This window comes from Ascidiella aspersa, chromosome 2, assembly GCF_963924565.1.
Source record: "Ascidiella aspersa chromosome 2, kaAscAspe10.2, whole genome shotgun sequence".
Lineage (NCBI taxonomy): Eukaryota > Metazoa > Chordata > Ascidiacea > Phlebobranchia > Ascidiidae > Ascidiella > Ascidiella aspersa.
Window position 1 is genome coordinate 37,400,635 of NC_139448.1, and position 16,376 is coordinate 37,417,010.

The following is a 16,376-nucleotide window of genomic DNA, read 5'->3' on the forward strand; positions in this document are numbered from 1 at the left end:
ACAAAAGAAGAATAAATACGCTTACTTGGGTATGATGGCCTCGGTACATTTCTGATAACTACTGTGGATTGCACTTCATGTAATAGTAAACAACAAATATTGAAATGCCAATAGAAGCTTAAAAACAAGTTGAAAACTAAATATAATTTTTTTAATTTAAAAATATAGCTACAAAATCAATTTTCAATGTAAAACATATTTTGGAAAGAACAAAATGCCAATATTTATTGTATTCTTATAAAACTTTTACAAGCAACCAAGCAAAGCTAAAACATTCGCAAATACATTTTTACTTAAGTTAACATAACACTTTTTCGACCTATTCTTAGCACACTTTGGCTGTCCTTATGCCACGTGATATTTCACACGTAAACCTTCAAAGAATGATCCTGTATTGTAAGTCTATTGTTCGGTGGTAACCAAGCCTTCCAGATTCAACAAAAACACGGGCACAATGCAGCAGTCGCTAAAAATTTATGAGGTAAACAAACCCAGCCTTAGAAAGCACACAAAGCAATAAAAAGATGATTAAATGACAGGAACGTTGCTTGAAGTGTTGAACCACAGTCGTATATTGATCAAACATTAGCTAAAGTGGTTGGCATGTTGATCAAACTTCACACAAACTGGTTTACAATTGAACATTTACTTTTGCCCCCAGGCACATTAATTGTAACTTAACATCAATGAAACAAAGTTTAAACATAAATGTTGTTTAGTTTTCCTAATAAAAGTGTTTAAATTTGTTTGTTTTTTGACACATAAAAATGTAAAGAAATTTAAGAATTGCATAGAACATTATTTCAAATTTAAATTAAAAAATTTTAATAATTATATTTGATTTATTTTTTACATAATAAATAAAAATAAGGCAAGCATGACTGTTTCAGAATAAAAACTAATTTAAATTCAAATATAAGTAATTTTAAAAATCATAAGGTTTAACATTAAATATTTACTAAACCTATTTGTTTTCTGTCTGTTTGGAAAAAAAGTTTGATATTAAAATGTCGGCGGCCATACCAGGAGTAATTTCACCTTTTTCCACTTGTTCGCTCACCAAAGGAAGTTGCTTACTTATCAAAATGTTGTGTTTAAATGACGATATAATGCAGCTTTGAATGTGATTCCACATCCAAACTAACTTCTGCTTGTTTCGCTGCTCGTGAAATTGCCCAGTTGCGATCATGTTGTTGTAAAATTTAATCATGAGTTCCCAACTTTCCTGAATTCCGTCGTTTTCTTTCGACGAGACTCGTTTAATCGGCGCTTTCCAGTTTTTGTGCTTTGGTTGGATGAATTTCAAAGCGCTTACGTATTCCATTTGGATTTTCCTGGCGGCTGGAAGTAAATCACCGTCTGCTTTGTTCACCAAAACCAAATCGCAATTCTCGATAACGCCTCGCTTTAAACCTTGCAGCTCGTCGCCCCCTGCTGGCGGGATTATCAGCACAAACATATCAGCCATGTCTGCAACTCGAACTTCACTCTGACCCACACCCACTGTCTCTATGATTATGACATCATAACCAGCACCCTCACATAACAATAGAGCTTCTGTGGTGTTACGAGCCACGCCCCCGAGTTCACCTCTACTCGGTGAAGGTCGAACGTAAGCGCCAGGATTCGTAGATAATTCTGGCATCCGAGTTTTGTCACCTAGCAAGGAACCCCCAGTTCTGCTTGACGATGGATCCACGGCGAGCACCGAAACTTTAAGTCCAAGCTCCTCAATTAAGAACATCCCAAAAGTTTCAATGAAAGTTGATTTCCCAGCACCTGGCGGTCCAGTGATGCCAATTCTCAAACTTGTTTTAGGTTTTTCGCCTTTTTCAACAAGATCTTTAGTCGTGGTCTGATTCTGATTTGTTTCCTTTAGAATCATTTGCAACAAAACCTGCGCCATTAGTTTCTTTCTTTCATTGGTTGATTCAACCAAAGTGATGGATTCAGAAAGTGATGCACGATTTCCATTGCAAACCCCATTGAAAAGTTTCTCAATTGTCCGATGTTCATATGAATCTTCTGGGAAGTGGTTGATAACTTTCTGAGGTTTGTTAGATGTGTCAGTTTTGTGAAAACATTTGCTATGTCCGAGGTGAATAGTTCCATTCCTCAACAATTTAGGTTGGCGAAGGTACCATAGCAAATTTAAGCATTTCAACATTTTACCTAAAATATGCTGTACATCACTTTCTCTGTAAGTTAGAATATTTAAAAAGATTTATATAATAAAAATGTAATTAGGAATATATAATCACTATTTCTAGTAGTATATTAGAATTTGCTACCAGCAATAAAACAACGACAGCAGAAAGGGTAAATGTAAGGCAATGGAAAACAGTACATTCAAGATAAAAACTGATTTATCAAAAATGATGAGTTAAAAACTAATTTGTTGGCCACATTTTAAACTTGTATTAAAAACCTTTAACTAATGTTGTGATTTAGTATACACACAACATAGATAACATCATTATGAGGTGTGGTTATTTAATACGAATACACAATAAGTGATTTTAGATTGATTAGCATATGGGCTCAGGGCCAACTTCAATGTATGGCAGATCTCAACAAAGTTTTGCGGGTGCACTGCTGAAAAAATTGGGGTGACTGAGTGCACTGAATGTCATAAGTGCAACCTGTTTATGTAATATATCTAGAGAATTAAATTAAATGCATATTTAAGGTTAGGTCTCTGAAAAAAATTCCAGGTAAACATATGCCATACTTTCCACAGTAATTTAATTTTCCAAGTTTTGCATTATTTTTTAACTTTTTGAACATATCTTCATTCATTTCAACATCAGATTGAAATGTTACCTATACTTCTGCACACGCTTAGATATTCCTGCTACGTCTAACTAAAACCTCTAGCCATTATGTTTCCTTATTTTTGAAATTACTTTGTAACTATTCGATAACAATCAAATTTTGTGCATAAATAGCCATAAACTTTGAAATTCAAGTAAATAGATTTGTAGCAGTATCATTAAGTGCACTTGGATTTACAAAGTAGCTTGTTAATCTAAAAAAAAATTAAGCAGAACAATATAACCACCGTGTTAAAAATTGCCAAACAGTTTCTATTGTAAACTAAAGTAGGCAAGTTGCTAAAAATAGTTTTGGATCAAGCCCTAAGGCATACTTTCCTTTTCAACGTACAAAACTCACGGAATTCTTAATAGAGGTAAATTAGTGAATGATCTTCTTTTCTAAATTACAAGCAACAAATAACTATAACTATTTTTAAACTATACTTTTTTAGCTTCATTAGTTACGAGATTTCATTAAACAATAGAAAACTCACTTTGGTAAATTTCGTCAAACTCATTCATGCGATGCTTTAGGTAAACACAAAGAATACTACGAAAAACTGAATCACTGCGAAAAAAAACGATAAGTAGCAGAACCAATTTCCTGCAATTTTAAATTAAAACGACGGGCACTGACCACCGTGCTGTCTGATCCAACTAAATTAAAACTTAAAAAACTGCCTCGACAAATGTAGGCTACATATTGTCAGGTTGCGGTGGTTAAAGCACATTAAAACATTCTTAATCGATTCCTTATTGGAAATACAGCTCATGGCGCGAAACACTACGTCACGTAAGTATTAGCAATATAATAGAGTGTTTCTACCGCTTTAACGTTAGAAGCTATAGCGTTTGTTTTTCATAACCTACCAAATGTAACATTACTCACAGAAACCTTAACAAGCTGTTTTTCTTCGCAGAACATTCAAAGTCATTACTCCGTATACTGCAAATGCCCTGACTGGTGTGTTTAGCCTTAACGAGTGTCCCTTTCCAGTGTTTCTAGGCGCGCAGTTATTGATCACCGCAATTGAATTTAAGCCACAAGGGAATGAAAAGGAAACGCTTGCTGTATATGACGACGGAAACCACAACTAACTATTTAGGTTCAGTGTTACCTAAAGTTCAAATAGCTCTAATAAAGAAAGTATAGGTGCTACTCGTTTATGTAACTCTAATTTTTTTTTTAATTTTGACAAATGGACTTGAATTTATCAAGTTGTCAACGTAGCTTGTTAATCGAAGCTTTTATTGCATTAGTTTTTATTGGAATGAACAGTATAATCCAACGGCAACAAAATCAAAACAGGTTCAAAATTGAAACAAACACTTCAGGTATATAAAAGAGTAAAAAACCCTAATAGTTTGAAAATCGCAATGAAATCAGTGCTGGAAATTGAACGCAGCTGGCAGAAGATATAAAGTAATAAGGATTTCACGGGTGTGCAACAAATAATTAAGTCACGTCCCAACGATATAAACTCGAGTTTTCAGATCCTCCAAATAACTGAAAAAAAAAACATAGCAAAGTTTATAAAATTTAACGCGAATATTGCTGTCAGAAAATTGAGACAAACCTTCTTAGAATCTTTTGCAAAAGACAGAGACTGGATTTTATCTTTGGTCTTCAACTTTTGGACGGGTAAGTCTTCTCGGACGTCATATAGAGCGACCTGTGACGTAACAATTAATTTAATTGTTCAGCGCGATAATTTGACAAACGTTTAATACTCACAGTTTTATCGTCGCTAGAGGTCGCAAAATATCGACCGCATGGAGTCATTGTGACGTCACACTTTGATACGCACGAATGAGTATTGAACTTACGACAGCATCTGAACAGAAACAGAAAGTTTGGAAAAATACATTATCCTTGAAAAAGTGTTCAAGAAATTCTTTAATTGATCAGCAAAGTGGAATTTTGAATTAAGATTATTTAAGCTACAACAAAATTTGAACAAAGTAACCAGTTTTGCAATTTGTTGCCATTTTTAAAACAACGGTTATTATTTACTTCAAGTTCGAAGGAAAATCTTTTACGAGAGTGAAAGCAAACAGCTCACCTAGCGGATCTAACATCCCAAAGTTTCACGCCGTCGGATGGCGCACTTGAGATGTACACGTCATGCGAAGTTGCGTGACAAAATGAAGAACCCTTGAAAATGAGTTGTTTGGTTTAGTTTCAGAATTACAAAATTAAAAAAATATAAGCTAAATATACCTATAAGGTAAATATTGCTCATTGAGATACATTAGTTAAAAAAAAAATTAACTCCATGGATGAAAATCTTTTCCCCCAAAAGTCCTTAAAAATAATGTTTTTCATTCATTTTTCACAGAGGTTAAAACACTATTAATTGTATAATTACGATTAAAAGAACATATTTTTTATTAATGAATAAAATGGTGAAAAAGTAAATTTTTAATAAAGCTCTCATATTTTAAAAAGATTGGCTTGAGTCTTGACGATTAGATTATCGTAGAATCTGGAACCTGGAATGTAATTTTTGTTCATACCATTAAAAACCTGTTGTCGTTTAATTGTTCTTGAAATTTGATATCGACTGAAGTCTATTAAGTTAACAACTTTTACCTCGCAAAGTCGTATTGCTTGTGGCGCCCTCTTGTGAGCATCGTTGTAATTGTGGACATACTCACATCGGTTCATGTCGAACACCTGAATGCTTCGGTCCGAACCACCGATTATCGCAAGGTCTGTTGCAAATATTATTGCAAATCTTATTTTTTACTTAAAAAATGAGAAATTTTGAAAATTAAAACTTCGACAAATTTTGACCTAAAAATATTTGTTTTGACAAAACTCTGACCTTAACAACGCACTGTTGTATAAATTATCGTATTAGTGTTTTGGCGTCGTCAGTAACTTATTATTGGTGTTTGACTGGCCACTGGTGGAGCATATTATTGACTGGCCACTGGTGGAGCACGTGAAAAACAACTGATATTAACTGACATTCAAACTGGATACCAGGGGCAATTGATGCCGGTTTAGGATGTTTTGGGGAAGATCGAGAGAACACGGAGATATTTACCAAAGGGAAGTTGGCAGCTCGAAATTCTTTTGCGTAATATTATTGCTGGCTAGCTTAGGTTGCCTTAAGTAATGTGTAAAAATTTCTAATCGATATCTTGTTTACTTCTGGAGATATTACGCAAAGAATTTCGAGCTGCCAACTTCCCTTTGGTGATATATTTGCATTATATAGGGAAAAAATTCGCTGCATTGGCCCAATCTATCACTAGTCAGTTTTTATCAAAGCAATTTTACAATTTAGTATAAATTCTCCTAATGCCGTTTTGTGGAATTCAATCAATATCACTATACAAGATCGGCGTAAAAAGGAAAAAAATACACCAGGGTATTTTGAAAGCCAGAGAAAAATCGAGTACCATACATGTGTATAAGTTTTTTGTTTTTTGCAAATTACCGGAAATATTTGTTGAGGTAAATTCTCTTTAAATTTCATTTAGTTTTTGCAGGGCATAACAAAATCTACACCTTTACTAAGATACACTTACATTGAAAAAATCTATAACAAAGCAACGAGATAATACATGAATAAAAATATACCTTTCAGTAAACTCACATGAAAACGTATTGTTGGCTGCTGCTAGACACGTGATCGAATGGGCGTTTTTCATTGGCTGTTCGGTGATTAACTTCTGCTTGCTTTGGCCAAGATATCTACAAATAATTTTATTTTATATTTTAATGATGAAACCTTTTTTATATTAATTTGGTGTTCTTATAATCAAACATTTTAATTGAACGATCGTCAGCCGAATAGGCATAGTTGGTATGAGGACATCTCCCCAAAAAAATAATAATAATTAATATATATCTGTTTTAAAGGTACTGTGAGCAATTTAAAGGTACTCTGAGATTATTCATGGGTAGCTAACTTTTACGGCAAAACGTTGTTACGTCACAAACCTTTTGACGTCATCCCTCGGTCCCTCGTTCAACAAATACTTGTGCAGCATAAGGGAATTCCCCACCGTGGAGAGCACGAACTTGTCGAGGTAGAAGAACTGCGCATGCGCGAGCTCGGGCTGTTTCTATGGCAACGAACAAAACACGTGACGGAAGAAATGGTATAAAGAATTTAAAGGTGAGTTGAAATTATGAAGTTTGTATTAGGGATCTTCAATAGGACCGGGGTTGATAGCTGATATGTAGGGGCAGTATTTGTACTCGTCCGATATTTGTTACAAGGGTTTTCCGATAATATCGGATCGGAGCCGATACCCGATGTAAAGTGGCAGTTTGGGTACTCGTCGGCTTGCGTCAAAATGTGACGTCACAAAGTTACATCTTAACTTGACGTCACAAAACGTAATAATAATCACCACATAGTTCGCTTATTTTGTTACAGTTTTAGATTAAATAGGCGTTACCTTCTATAACAAAAGCTACGACGACGTTATCGATTCGGGCAAAGCGCAAAACGCCTTTAATTTGCCTTTTATTTTCGATGCTGATAGCCTGGTAATGATAAGTTTTACTAAAATAATCGCTAGTTTTATTTCTCACTAGACTTTCACATAAAACATTTTCAGCTATAATTTACCTTTTCTAGCGATTTGCAACTTTCAAACGCAAGTTTGCATTCCCCTTTGTGACTCCACAATTTGATTTGTCGGTCAGACGAATACGTCATAATCGTTGAGCTCTGATTGGACCAGTGACAACCAATCAGCGTTTTGTTGTGCCCTTTGAACAGAAACAAACTTCAAATCAACAATGTGATACAAAAATAGTACAAATAAAAATAAAACCAGGAAAGTAGTCTGTGTTTTAATTTTAAAATATTAATTTCAGGTCATCCTTTAATAAATGTAATTTTTGTGAAACAATTTACCTCGTAACACTTTTATCTTGTCAGTATTACTGGGCAATGGAACGCGAGATACAAGCATTGTTGCGTCACTTAAGACAAACCCAACTGAATCGTTGCGTTCTGCAACAAAATATACAAAAAAGCAATAATAATATTTTTTTTCAAATTTATTATGCTTTTTTACATTTATAGCACAGTCTGGCACATTCAAGCGCTTATTACATTCAAATTGCTTGAAATGCAATTTTTCTATTTAAATCCCATTATTAAATACTAGTTTATTAATACAGTTATTGCAAAAAATTTTTCTAATGTATTTTGCATCATTACTATAATCCCACATCTGTATTTTAAAACATTTTGTTTTGTTTTCTGTTTAAAACAAGTGTTTAAAATATTCTAATTTACCGTTAAATGCGATGTAGTTTATGCAGCAATCTGTCTCGCAAAGTTTTGTGATTGGTTGTGAAACGACTTCGTTCGACCAATCAGGTGCCGGGGCTAGGTTGGGGCTCGGTATCTGTGATTTGATTGGCTGCTTGCTCTGGACTTTTCTTTTCTGCGACGTGATTGGCTGAAACATCTTCATTCTTGGAACAATTTTTAAATTAGGGTATTTAAAATGGAGTGCGATTAAGTAAAAAAAAATTAAAAAATACTTTGACTGTAGAATTTCTGAACTTAAATTTACCAGAGAATTATTTGCGTAACAAACAATTAAGATTTAATTTCATTATATTTTAAACTCAGCTTTGAAAAACCAAACGAATTTAGCAAATTTTGAAGAAAGTACTAAAATATTTTTGTATCACAAATCAGCACAGAAGCTTTTAAGTTTGTCTGAAAGTTGATTTTTCCTCACACGTTTAAACTATTATAAATGTCATGATGTTTAAGTTGAGTTATTCCAAAATGAACAAATCAAAATTAAAGTAAGGTAGGTACCGTGGAATAAAAAAAGGTAACGTTAAAATCAGAAAAAAGTTTTATCAAACAAAAAAAATATCAAAAAAAGCAAAAGGTTAAACAATTGGCTACGAATAAGTGTTGTGTGCAATCTAAACACTAAGCAAAATTAATCCCCATGAATCAGCGATCGATTTGTAAGCATATCCATTTTTCCAAATCCCTTGACCATTGTTTTGTAAGCCTATAGCGGGGAAAAGTTTAGGAACGACGACGAAACACCTAACATAAACCTAACTATGCAAACTACTGCAACCAAATTAAATGAAACTTGTTATATTCTACAACAACATAATAAAGATACCAAGCAAACTAACTCCAATAAAGAACTTCTGCAACCAAATTAAATGGCATGTGTTATATTCTACAGGAACATAGAAATGTTTCCAAGCAAATCAACCTTGGCGATGTTGAATATCCCGAGCTCTTTATCTTACTCTTGAAGGTCAAAGGTTGGTCGCCCGAAGGTTTTGCTTTATCCACAACTTTTATGCTTGAGATTAACGGGGATGATTTAAGAACAGGGTCGCTGAAAAAACAGTTGTTTCGTCAAAAATTGACGTGTAACACCACTCTTTCAAATGCAAAAGCGTAAATGCATCTTAAATTTATCAAAATGCGACCACTCTAATTTTCTCGATTCATTTTAGACATTGAAAATTCGACCATTTGCGTAAATAGCTTCCTTTTAGCAATAAAAATTTGTCTTTTTTCATCTATCATTAGGAGCTAAAAAAAATGAACTAACATTGTAGAATGAACTTCTAAGACCCCCCTTTTTCGGTTTATTTTAAGCAAGGGTCACCAGGCTGCAGACAGGCTCGTCGGTTTAATTTATCCGGTCCGCGACGTATTGCCTTAAAGAAGCTAAAACACGATTATTATAATATTTCATAATCAAAAATGTTTGTTGGACGTAAACAAAGATCAACTATAAGACAATTTCATTTCAAGATCAACTAAAAGACAATTTCATTAAGCTTACTGTACATTTAAATTTTTTTTCCTAAGTTTCCTTATTTTATAATAATTAAATAAATTAAGGTCTTTGCAAAATTGTATATCCGCCCCACGATCTCATTTCGCCAAAGGTTTCTAAAAAAAATTTTTTTTTAACAACTGTGGTCATTTTTACATAATTAAATAAAATAGTTGCGTTTGTTGGCATTCACTGAAGTTAAACATTACAAATATATATACAATTCCAAGAAATACAATCCAAAAAAACAAAAGCTTAAGAACCAAAACTATGTTGTTTAGAATGTAGATGTGCATTTTTATGATTTTAGTTAGATAAAAACTTACAGACAAACATATAATTACATTAACTGTTAAATACGCATATCATAGGAACACGTGGATAACTTTGCTATTAGTACGCAACTCATAATGCAGTCAATTGATACGTAGTAGCATTTAATAAGCAGTCGGACTTCTAAAATGATCCACCCTGGTTAATTATATACACATAGGAATGAACAGTTCCATTACCTTGGTATGATTGACAGGCCGGTATCATACGATTTGTTGTCTGGCAACATTATTTCAAATATCGCCAAATTGCATCCGAATCTCGCGCAGCAAAATACCTAAAGACGTTTAAATATCACTTTCTAATTTATTTAGTTTCAAGATTTTTAAAACACTCAAAAAGCAATAACTAACACACGTAATATGATACCTAAAAAATCACATAAAATACATACCAAAATAAATTTAAGGGCTGAGGTTTAAAATTCAACCAGAAAGTTTTTTTTTTTAAATATAGATTATTTTTGTCGTTTGACTCAATATAACATATTTTTCAAATAAAAAATTATACTTTTAAACAAGACCATTATTTATTGGATAGGTAATTAGTTCAATTTAACAACTTGGCCTTAAATTTGTTTTTTTTAATTACCTTGCCACCATCATTCCTCAGTTCTGCACAACAAGCTGTGAATCCCTGGAACTTTCCCGGATAAAACCGTAAAGTTACATCGTGGTTTGAAAGATTTACTAAAAATATTGCCTGGTCTGTTGCACATACAACCCACTTGTCCAGCAACACACTACTAAAAAAAAGGAATTAAACACTTTTGCAAAACAAAATACATAAAGTGGATTATTTATTACCTTTCATTATATTCAGACATATTCTTTGTTGTAATTGTGAGTGCAAGAACATTTCCACGCGATATATCTGAGAAAAAAACTATATTAAAAATTATTTCTTCTAAAATAAAAGGTAATAATGTGCGGTTAAAATAGGGCATTTTTAGTTTTACAATTCATGTTTTTTTAATATATAACTACTTTCCGAGATGATACCACACTGCTCTTTTATCTGTAATATAAATATACTAGAAGTAAGATGATGACATGTTAACTATTTCTAATTTTCGTACCTGTCAACTCCTTTCGTTGAAGATGTTTTGCAATAATTTCATCCAAATCTAATTTAAATATTTCATGAAAATTTGGAAAAGATTGATTAAAAGCAATCCCCGTTAACTGCAACAAAAAAGTAATGTTAATAAATAAAATAGGACACAACATATTACTCAGTTAAAAAATACAAAAAAAAAATAGAACTTAATAAAAGCACTGACAAACATTTTACTGATTTTAATTTTTTTTGTTAACCTTTGAAATTTATGCAAAAAATTACCATGTTAGTAGATGACCCAAACACGAACTTGTTCTCATCTTGTAAAATAACTAGTCCACTTAGAAAACCTACAAAACAAGGATTATATTACATTTTAAAGCAGTAGCTTTAAGCACTTGTTTAGTTAAGAAGTCTTTAAGGCAAAATTTTAAGCTTATCTACACCCCATTTTTAACTATGACTGTCCCCAATAAAGGTATAAAACACTGCTTACTTTTATAAATACCAAAAAATAAAAAAAATATCGTAGTTGAATTTTAAATACATAATTAAAAAAGCTCAAACATAAAACTTAACATTGAAAAAGTGGTTCTTACTTAAGAAAAATATGGTCAATTTTATTTCACCTACAGCCCTTGTATAACCTTTAAGAAAACCATTTGGGCTCTACGGGTCTCCTGGTTCAAAACCAATATATATGAGTTTTGGAGCATAATGGTTGGAGGTTGTAGTCAGACGTAATAAGAATATCAAAGCCCATACAGAAGTAGGTATCATTTTGAACGTTTCGAATAACTCTTTATTCATTTTCAACATCATGTTGAAAATGAATAAAGAGTTATTCGAAACGTTCAAAATGATACCTACTTCTGTATGGGCTTTGATATTCTTATTACGTCTGAATATATATGAGCATATTTAGAAACATACATTTTATTACAAACCATTTTGTAACTGATGCTTCCATATTTCTTTTCTGTCTTTCAGATTCCACAAATGTAAATATCGTTCTTGGCAGTAGAGTAGCAACAAATTTTCATCAACAAATTTTGCACAGCTTACATTGTCAATAAATATTTCATCGACCACCTGTTATAGTACCAAAATAGTTTAATATATAAAAAAATATTTAATACAGTTAAAAAATAATTTTGGTTCATAGCCATTTGAAAACTTAAAATCAGATGGCAGTGTTTGACAACAAAGTGTATTGCAATGTTGATAAGCTTTTCAGCATTTAAAATGCACTACCCAAAGTCAAAAGTTTTTCTTAAATGCATTTTTTTTTACTCTGGCCTAATAAACTACAGTTGTGCGAATACTCCCTAATACGGTTATTAAAAAGTTATATATATAGGTTACCTCTTAAAAATGTTAATTAAAATGACAAAAGTTAGTTACAAATAAGTATTGACAATATATTTACTTCTTTGGAGTCAATATTGAGAACCAAAGTCAATTCACTTGTTACACAACAAACAAGTTGATTGTTTGGTGATAATGATGAAAAGTAAACATTCCCCGGAGACTCACTGATTATATGACCCCTCACAAGTTTGTCTGAAATATAAAAGTATATTTACTTGAAGTGCTTTAGTAATTGCTTGAAAAATATTTAATAACAACTGTCTTTTACGATAAAAAATAACAAGAGTGAAAAAAAAATCTAGTTGAGTTGCAGTTGAAAATAGTATGAGTAAAAATGATTATTCATAGTCTATAGCCCAACAGGACCAGATGAATTACAGTAATTGGTAATAGATTTAAAAATTGTAAACCTTGCTGCTCTATGATCTCGTTTTGTCCAAAGATTTCTAAACTATTATAAAAAATAACATAAAACATTGCATTGAATGCATATTTGCATACTAATTACATCTGTACATACACTTACAGATATATAGACTAATAAAATGTTACTACATTAGTTCCATGGAAAATCAAAAATCTTAGCAATTGATAATTAAATGTATGATTTTTTTCGTAATTTTGCAGCCAACCTATATCTTGCAAACTCATATAGAACACATTACCTGAATTAAATGCTCCCAAAACTTCATCAACTAACCATTGTATAATGTAATCTGTGGAAGCCGATATGAGAAAAGTTTTCCCAGATTCACTAAAGCAAAGTGATGTGACTAGATGATGGTGACCCTCCAAGTGGATTATCTAAAAAGTGGTAAAAGTTATGAATAAGGCAATTTGGTAATGAGCGTGACGATATGGGAAAAGCTATAACAGTGATTTGCTTGTTTATATAAAACACTTTAATACTTTATACTCTTTCATAGTTTTTTTTCATAATGGTTTTATACAGTTTTAGATTTGATTAAAAATTTGCGCTATTGGAAATGAAGTATAAACGTTAATCAAGTAGTTTATTGGTCAATAAAAACAAGCTTTTGAAGTGTTAGTCAGAATTTATGCAGTTAAATTTGATGGTTGTTACATATTTTATTACAAAACGATGTAAATGCAACTAACTAAATTCAAACTTTATATGAAATGAGGCTTTTATTATAGGGTATTTATTTAACATGTTAGCAACAATACTATGATATAAAGCAAACAAGTTAGCCTAAAAATTTCTTCTTTGGTTAACAGTTTGACATGGTTTAAAAAAAAGTACACCATAAATAATTTATTGCTAAGCACCAAATTCATAATCATGATCAGCTCCGATATGACTATCACACTACAATGCTGTTTGATTTACATAGGAGAATAAAATAAGAGTGGTTGATGGTTGTTTTTTACAGTTTTTTACTCAAAAAATACTTTTTTGTAAATTTATGGTAAAGTGGTTTATTGGTCGATAAAAACTAACCTCTTGAAGTTCTTGTCGGCAATTATGCAGTTCAATCTGATGGCCGTTTGCAATTGCGGTATGTGTTTGACTAAGAGCATACACATTTTGGTTTTCAGGCAATTCCAAAGTAATTTTATGTTCCACTTCCATTGCTATATGCCCTCTCTCACAGTTGCGCTTCAAAACGGTTTACCATTTTTAGTATTTTAATGTAAAAAACATAACTAGTCCTGTCTATAACGATAACAGTAAAGTATTATACAATTAAAAAAAATGAATTTTAAATCATTTTAATCTTCTCAAATAACTTTCTACCATATTAGGGTTTTTCCCTATTTCTTTATCAGTTTCTAAGCAACAAGATTAAAAATTAAAAATTAACTCTATTTATTCAACGAAATTATGGGATTATGACATATCTAAACATACATCTTAACATAAAATAGGGTAACTTTAAAAAAAGATGTGCGATTAAGAAATTACGGTACATAGTTAACGAAAAACTATGTTTTAAAATATATTTTAACATTACAAGATTACGACATTACATATTTTTACAGAAAAAATCACAACCACAATTGTTTAGTTAACCTCAGGACCTATATTTGAATTAATAAATAATTGAGAAAGAATAAATACTGCGAACCCATAGTAATCAAAAAATTAGCCGGGTTTGACAAGCAGTCAGGCGTATCCTACGCTACGGGTGAGTAGGCACGAATAGGAAAAAGGTTCGGAAGTCAGGATTGCAGATAATATTAATATAGAGTGCTGAGTCTACGTATCCTATATTATAAACCGGCTTATGATCAGATTTCAGATTGTGTGCGGTGACTGCAATTGTGAGCAACGGGTTTTAGCAAAACAGCTAAAGTTGCTGCAGCTGACGAAGCAAGCATTATTTAGCTGGCTTACAGAGGTTGAAAAATGTATAGGCCCAATTGGCAATGTTTGCACAAATTAAAGTATTCTAGGTAGCCTACTTTAATAATATTGGGTGTGCGACAAACTAAACTGCATGCCTAGTGTAAGAATTGCCGTTTAATAATATTTCTGGGCCTTTTGCGTTGGCAAATTAAAACCGTAAAAAAAAGTTAAAGAAAATCTAATGGAAATCATTCTTTTTTGCGCGGTTGATTGCTATTTATTTATAAGTAACCAGGAAAAAAACAAGCTACATAATTATACTTGTTCATAAATTGTCACGCGTTAGAAGTTGAATGGATACCAGCATTTTTCGCATTTTTCGCATTTTTCGATCGAAAACAATATTAGCTACCCAATCGCAATTTAATTTGGCCCCTTTCAATTACAAAGCTGCATTTATCGTTTGTGGGAACAAGGCTAAGCATATTGGCGGACCCTAAAGTTCCATTTTATTCTCGTAATTCCTAGCTGACCTGAGACACTGAATTACTGAACCATCTAGAAACCTACTTTGTTGAGTAGCGGGTATTTTGTCACTTTGTTTTCTGACAAAACGCTCTGCAATTTTAACTTTCAGTACTGTTGTGCAAAACTTAGTTGATCAAATGATAAAAATTCTAGTTTGGGGTGTTTAGGTTGTTCTTCCCTGCAATTGTATTGATCAATTCTATCCTATTTGAACAGCATTTTAACGATACAATTAGTGCGTTGCGGTCCTGTGAAGCGTAACAACAGACCAGGGCTGTCTGGAATCCTATTTAAAGCAGGCCTGGCTGTATCAGCACTAGCCTTTGTTTACGAAACGCCAAACAGAGCTTTTTACAGCCATTAACTTGTTTAAGGGCGTACTAAAACTGGAATGTGAGGATTTAAACGCCTAGCTTTCAATCGGAGTAGATAAGTGTAACGTAACACCGTAAATGTTATTTATATTAAACGCTTCACGGAAGATAAAAGTAACCTAAAGGTTATATAACTTGAAACGTAAATACAACATTTCTTAGTAGGCTTAAAACTTTGTCGGTCAACTGGCTTAGTGAGGGGATATAACGTGTAGGCCAAGAAGTACGTAGCAGTGTTGTAACGATGTAAGTCAATAACTTAAAATTAGTGCACTTAAGTCACTGTTTTCTAGTGACCTTTAGTTGACTATATGTTGCGTTTTACGTTATGTGTAATTGAGTTATTCGTCATAATCGGAAAAGTTTACCAAAATGATTGACTTGGAATTGATTAGATCTAGTCTTGACTTGACTTGTTGTTTATTCAAAAGACTTGACTTACTTAAGTTATTTTACAAATGAACTGTTTACAACCCGAAACGTTGTAAAAGTTTCCGGTTTTTGGTTTCAAAACAACAGTTGGGCAAGTAAATAAATTGTCTCGCAACTTAATGGTCAATCGCAGTACGAGACAAGTTCGAATGCCTTGTACTTCCAAGTAAAATTCAAAGTAAAAGTTAGTAATTTAAACTGAAGTGGCAAATTTTTACTCATTGCTTTTTAATTAAGCAAGGCAGCAATCAGCAATTCCGTAAATAGCTAAACAACAATCCATTAGCCTTTATTGAGTTGAGTAGCGGGACTTTTGTCACTTTGCTTCCTGCCAAAACGCTCAGG

General features: G+C 32.5%; 2 protein-coding genes across 2 annotated transcripts; both read right to left on the reverse strand.

Moving 5' to 3' along the window:
• LOC146165591 (methylmalonic aciduria type A protein, mitochondrial-like) lies at positions 1–2,192 on the reverse strand. Its single transcript, XM_083382358.1, has one exon. It carries the CDS (start codon positions 2,165–2,167, stop codon positions 965–967), a length of 1,203 nt encoding a protein of 400 aa, XP_083238484.1. The 5' UTR covers positions 2,168–2,192; the 3' UTR covers positions 1–964.
• A 2,014-nt stretch (positions 2,193–4,206) lies between these two features.
• Positions 4,207–13,980, reverse strand: LOC146165592 (WD repeat-containing protein 27-like). The gene is made up of 20 exons (XM_083382516.1): positions 13,849–13,980; positions 13,052–13,190; positions 12,445–12,578; positions 11,963–12,107; positions 11,298–11,365; positions 11,035–11,140; positions 10,763–10,829; positions 10,548–10,698; positions 10,136–10,233; positions 9,045–9,173; positions 8,087–8,268; positions 7,700–7,798; positions 7,409–7,551; positions 6,772–6,890; positions 6,425–6,522; positions 5,410–5,531; positions 4,880–4,971; positions 4,552–4,651; positions 4,394–4,489; positions 4,207–4,323 (listed from the first exon to the last, which is right to left on the reverse strand). Exons 1-20 carry the CDS (start codon positions 13,978–13,980, stop codon positions 4,273–4,275), a joined length of 2,271 nt encoding a protein of 756 aa, XP_083238642.1. The 3' UTR covers positions 4,207–4,272.
• Between the last annotated feature and the right edge of the window lie 2,396 nt (positions 13,981–16,376).

Coding starts and splice junctions, on each gene's coding strand:
- LOC146165592 (XM_083382516.1), bottom strand. CDS start 13,980: ATGGAAGTGGAACATAAAATTACTTTGGAATTGCCTGAAAACCAAAAT. Junction 6,523..6,771: donor CCGAGGGATGACGTCAAAAG/GTTTGTGACGTA, acceptor AATTATTTGTAG/ATATCTTGGCCAAAGCAAGC. Junction 4,652..4,879: donor TGGGATGTTAGATCCGCTAG/GTGAGCTGTTTG, acceptor GTTTCTGTTCAG/ATGCTGTCGTAAGTTCAATA.
- LOC146165591 (XM_083382358.1), bottom strand. CDS start 2,167: ATGTTGAAATGCTTAAATTTGCTATGGTACCTTCGCCAACCTAAATTG.